General features: G+C 39.6%; 1 protein-coding gene across 2 annotated transcripts in view; it reads left to right on the top strand.

Moving 5' to 3' along the window:
• LOC137967344 (polyubiquitin-C-like) overlaps positions 1-4,633 on the top strand; it is a 45,084-nt gene extending 40,451 nt beyond the window's left edge. For both annotated transcript variants that reach the window (XM_068813874.1, XM_068813873.1), the window contains one exon: positions 1-4,633. This exon is cut by the window's left edge and continues 1,461 nt beyond it. In XM_068813874.1, coding sequence (XP_068669975.1) covers positions 1-1,343 — 1,343 coding nt within the window. In that variant the 3' untranslated portion in view covers positions 1,344-4,633.
• Positions 4,634-5,000: the final 367 nt, after the last annotated feature.

Here is a 5,000-nt window from a genome sequence, read left to right as displayed (position 1 = left end):
GTGGAACTATCACTCTAGAAGTCGAGCGAAGCGAGTCTATTGAAAACGTGAAGACGAAAGTTTGGGAAAAAAGAGGGATACCACCCGACCAACAAAGACTTAAGTTTGCTGGCGAGGAACTGAAAGATGGCCGCACTCTAGCTGACTACAACATTCACAAGGAATCCACACTGTATTTGCTGTTACGACTCCGTAGTGGTATCCAGATCTTTCTCAAAACGCTCACTAGTGGAACTATCACTCTAGAAGTCGAGCGAAGCGAGTCTATTGAAAACGTGAAGACGAAAGTTTGGGAAAAAAGAGGGATACCACCCGACCAACAAAGACTTAAGTTTGCTGGCGAGGAACTGAAAGATGGCCGCACTCTAGCTGACTACAACATACGCAAGGAATCCACACTGTATTTGCTGTTACGACTCCGTAGTGGTATCCAGATCTTTGTCAAAGCGCTCTTTGGTAAAACTATCCCTCTAGAAGTCAAACCAAGCGATTCTATTGAAAACGTGAAGACGAAAATTTGGGACAAAGAAGGGATACCATTCGACCAACAAGAACTTATCTTTGCTGGCAAGGAACTGAAAGATGGCCGCACTCTAGCTGACTACAACATTCAGAAGGAATCCACACTGATGTTGCGACTCCGTGATGGCAGGCAAATTTTCGCAAAGTTGCTGAAGCTTATCACGTTAGAAGTGGAACCCGATGAGCTTATCGAGAACGTGAAGACGCAAGTTACGGACAAAGTAGGGGTACCACCCGATCAACAACGATTTGTCTTTGCTGGCAAGCAACTGGAAGATGGCCGCACTCTAGCTGACTACAACATTCAGAAGGAATCCACACTGCATTTGATGTTGCGACTCCGTGATGGCATGCAAATTTTCGTAAAGTTGCTGAATGGAAAGCTGTTCACGTTAGAAGTGGAACCCGATGAGCTTATCGAGAACGTGAAGATGAAGATTCAGGCCTTGGTAGGCATCTCCCCTGATGAACACGAGCTTATTGGTGACGGGAGGAAGCTCGAAAATGGTCGAACTTTGCGTTACTACAATATTCAGAAAGATTTTACTTTGACCGTTGTTTTAGTCATGGACATTCATGTAAAATTTCCATCAAGTGAAAGGGCATTACCGTTGGCAATCAAATCAAGCGATACCATCAGAGATCTGAAGAACAAAATTCAAGCCCAAGAAGGATTTCTGGCTGAGAAACAGATTCTCATGTTTAATAGCGAGGAACTGAAAGATAGCTGCATCGTGGCAGACTACAACATTCAGAATGGCTCTCTCCTGTCCTTGGTCTTCCGGGAAAGCGATGGAGATCGAAAATGCGTTTTAAGTTAATTAATCAAAGAGTAGATCACATTTCAGAGAAAGCTGCAGAATCGTGATTTTCAAAGAGGTCAACTGAAATGTTTTAACGGTAAAATCCTTTATAAAATTCATTAATAATTCATGAAGGAGTAAGCCAGTCCAAAAATGCAAAAATGCAATGAGTCACGTGAATGTCACTGTAAACCCAATACAAACTGTAACTGTGTGAAAGCTCGGGAAGCGCTTGAAAAGGTAGCAAGGAAAAACTGGAATTTGTGAACTAATAATCAATTATTCTCTCGAATAAGTATTCTGTATACTAATTAATACTAATTAGGTTATTAGTATTTTGTATGAACATCATACAGAATGTCCATATAGTTCGCTCAGGTTGAAATTAACTATTTACAAGGGTTTTTTTTTTTTTTTTTTTTTTTTAGAATACGAATAGATTAATTAACATTCTGTATAAGCTGATACAAAATACCACTGAAAACCTCCGTATCAAAGCAAAAAAAGGACGCAAAAACGACAGGCACACAACTGGGCCCGGTTGTTCAAAAGGCGATTAACGTAAAATACACCTTTTTCTGTTCATTTACGCAAATGTACAGTACTATTTTATATCTGCTTCAGCAAAAGATTGTGCAAAAAAAAAAAAGACAAAATTTAAATGATAATGTACATACTCTTGTATTTTTCTTCAGTATTTTAAAATACACGTAATTACGAAGAATGACACTAATGAATATTTTTTTCTTCCCATTGTTTATTCGAAAAATACCAATGTTTGTCAGTTCACGTTAATGGTTGACCATTTCAAATAAACAATTGTATAAAGGTGCAATTGATTGTGCGTCTCCATGTAAATTGCATTATTGTATGTTTCAAATACGCCATTGATTGCCATACTATGCAATCGATTTTATATTGGTGTTGATGATTAAGCATTGCGCGAGATTGAAAGTATATTTGTTATCTTTGATTGTCCAACGGTGCAATTGTTTATCCGTTGATGCTATTGAATGTTAATACATATGCAAATAGCGTTATTGAAAGTTCGTTGGCGTTAATGAAGTTCGTGAAAGTGCTCATGAACGTATATTTGCCGTATAGTTTCAACTGTTGACGGAAATGAATGTATACTTTGCGTAAATGAACAGCAAAAGGTGTATTAACCAAGGACGTTATTTCTTTACTCCCAAATGCTGTTCAACGCTGATATTCGACAAAACTTTACACTACAAGAAGTCAGTCTTGAAAAACAAAATTAAGCAAAAGAAACTTTCACCAAAATGTTGAAAACATGAAACAAAGGTTTACGCTAATCCTGGATTAAGTGAATCGGCTTTCGAACAACCGGGCCCTGTTCTATCACCTGAACGTTTTCCAATTTCTCCCACAAACTTCATCATCCAGAAATTAAAAAACAGAGGGGACAGTCGAGGGGACATTTGCGCGATGTCAATAGTTAGATCTTGAACTTCGGCCACGTTCTATAGTAGTCAAAGCCCAGCGATTCATTTGTCACGACTTTATTTGAGCGAGCACTTTGCCACTCCATGAATATCTTTGCGCTCCATTTTGTACTATTTCTTGTATTTTGGGGACTAGTCCCTACCAACCAAGCTGCATTCTTCGTCTGCATTTTTCGGCCTTCGAAAACGAGATCCTTCCATGTTCGCAATCAGTAGGGAATGAGTTTGGCATTCCTTGCATATCTGCTGCAATACGGTCGCTCATATTGTATTTAGTACATACTTGCAATACAAAACTAAACAACTACAAGATTTCTCAGTTATTTCTCGACCAAATGAACGAAACCTATATACCGCAAGAACGAAATTAAAAGGAACTCAGATACGGCTGAGCGAACACCGGACAATCCGCTTAGCTTCCTAAATTTGTAATAAAAATATGCACGTTCTTGTATTACGGGTAATGCACCTATCAATGTTAAGCCCCAGGGCGGGGGACATTTTCATGGAAGTTAGCTTTAAATTTCTCACCCCTGGGCACCTATAGAGTATCAAATTCCCAACCCCCGGGCACCTTCTGAACGTCAAATTGCTGCCCTGGGGCATCTTATATTCATTAGATTGCGGTGTAAGTAATTGACGGGATGGGAAGGTTATGGCATTTCTAACCTCACATGGTGTTCACGGCAGTACAAGAAAATGACATCTACTGTGCATAATGATGCTGGCCAAAATTCTGCCACAGACTTGATGGTACCACACGTCACATATGTCACACTGGATCCAAACGACTAGTTCTTGGGCATTACCTGGATTTTCACTCGTGCAGATTTGACAGACCTGTAAGTTTCAAATGAGACCAGTTACAAGCCATATTCTTTTACCTAGTTTTATAGTTTGAAATCACATACCTCAAATCTAAAATAAGTCAAAAATTGCACTGTATTTTGATTTTGAAGAAGTGATGGTCCATTTTGACGAGAAAATAAGACGGATTTGTTTACCTTTCTTTCACTCATGGTGTCCAGAAAAATCTGGAAATTCGATACCAAGATGGCGGATAACTCATCTCCAGGATTTCGCGGTCTTCCAAGATGGCGGGCATGTCAAATTTCCGACCCTGGGGCAACGCGTACCAGTCAAAATCCCTACCCAGAGGAAGGCTCTCTGAGTCAATTTCCCGTGGGTATCCCGCCCCTCTGTTGATTAGCTTCATTTAGAAGTCCAGAAAAAGTCGAGACACTCGGTTAAACAACTGTAAACACAACATAACATCACGAAGCCACCATTTCTAGCTCGTTGCGAATACGACGCACTGCACCATGGGTATATACATGCATGCCTAGCGGGTAACAATTATATAATCAACATCCCTTCTTCTCGAAGATAAAACTGTACAAAACATGAGCGAAAATATAGTGTCTCCGTGTAAACAGTCTGATTAATCCTAAACAGAAGAGGAAGTGGTGCTATGATTTGGATTTAACTTCCAAATGAAGCTTAATTGTCGGATTCACTAAATTCATTTAAAAACGTGATTGGGTCATGCCGTGCTACATTCATTCAGTCTTGCGCCTCGGTATCTAATGCCTTCCATTTTTTGGTAGTATCGTATAGGGGTTTTAAGAGTTATAATTATAAATTAAATTTCGTACTAATAGTCTTAGCTTCTTAAGCAGGTTGAAGAAGTTTTTTCCATATATGTTATCTTGTAGTCGCTTTTTTAATATACACATATTTACATGTATGTACTTACATTTTTATATAATATGATTTGTAAAGACACGCCCTCCATAGAAACCAGCTTAATGTTGTTGGAGCTAACGTGTCTTCTGGATTTAAATAAAGTATACCATACCATACGTCTTGGCCTGTTCATACCTAATGAGGATCCACGATTGTTGACAACAGTTTTCTCAGTTTTCTCCTGACCAGTACTTGGCTGACTCTCTTGTGGCTCATATGGAGTCGCAGAGGGAGAGTCATGTGCATCTGATTCCTCCGGTACTCAGTTGTCTCCATCCAGACTTTCCGCCTGGTACGTATTTGTTCCTAAATTCCTTACTTCCATTCTTTTCCTTCCACATGCTGAAGAAATACATGGTCATGATATTTCTTCACGCTTCGTTTTCGTGCTTCACGCTTCTCGTTCACACACGTGTTCTTTGGGACGTTACACACACGCCATGCCATGTAAAAAGCTAAGCGT

Source organism: Montipora foliosa, chromosome 8 (assembly GCF_036669935.1).
Source record: "Montipora foliosa isolate CH-2021 chromosome 8, ASM3666993v2, whole genome shotgun sequence".
Classification (NCBI taxonomy): Eukaryota; Metazoa; Cnidaria; class Anthozoa; order Scleractinia; family Acroporidae; genus Montipora; species Montipora foliosa.
The sequence above is the reverse complement of the archived record's forward strand: the minus strand, read 5'-3'. Positions and strand labels throughout refer to the sequence as shown.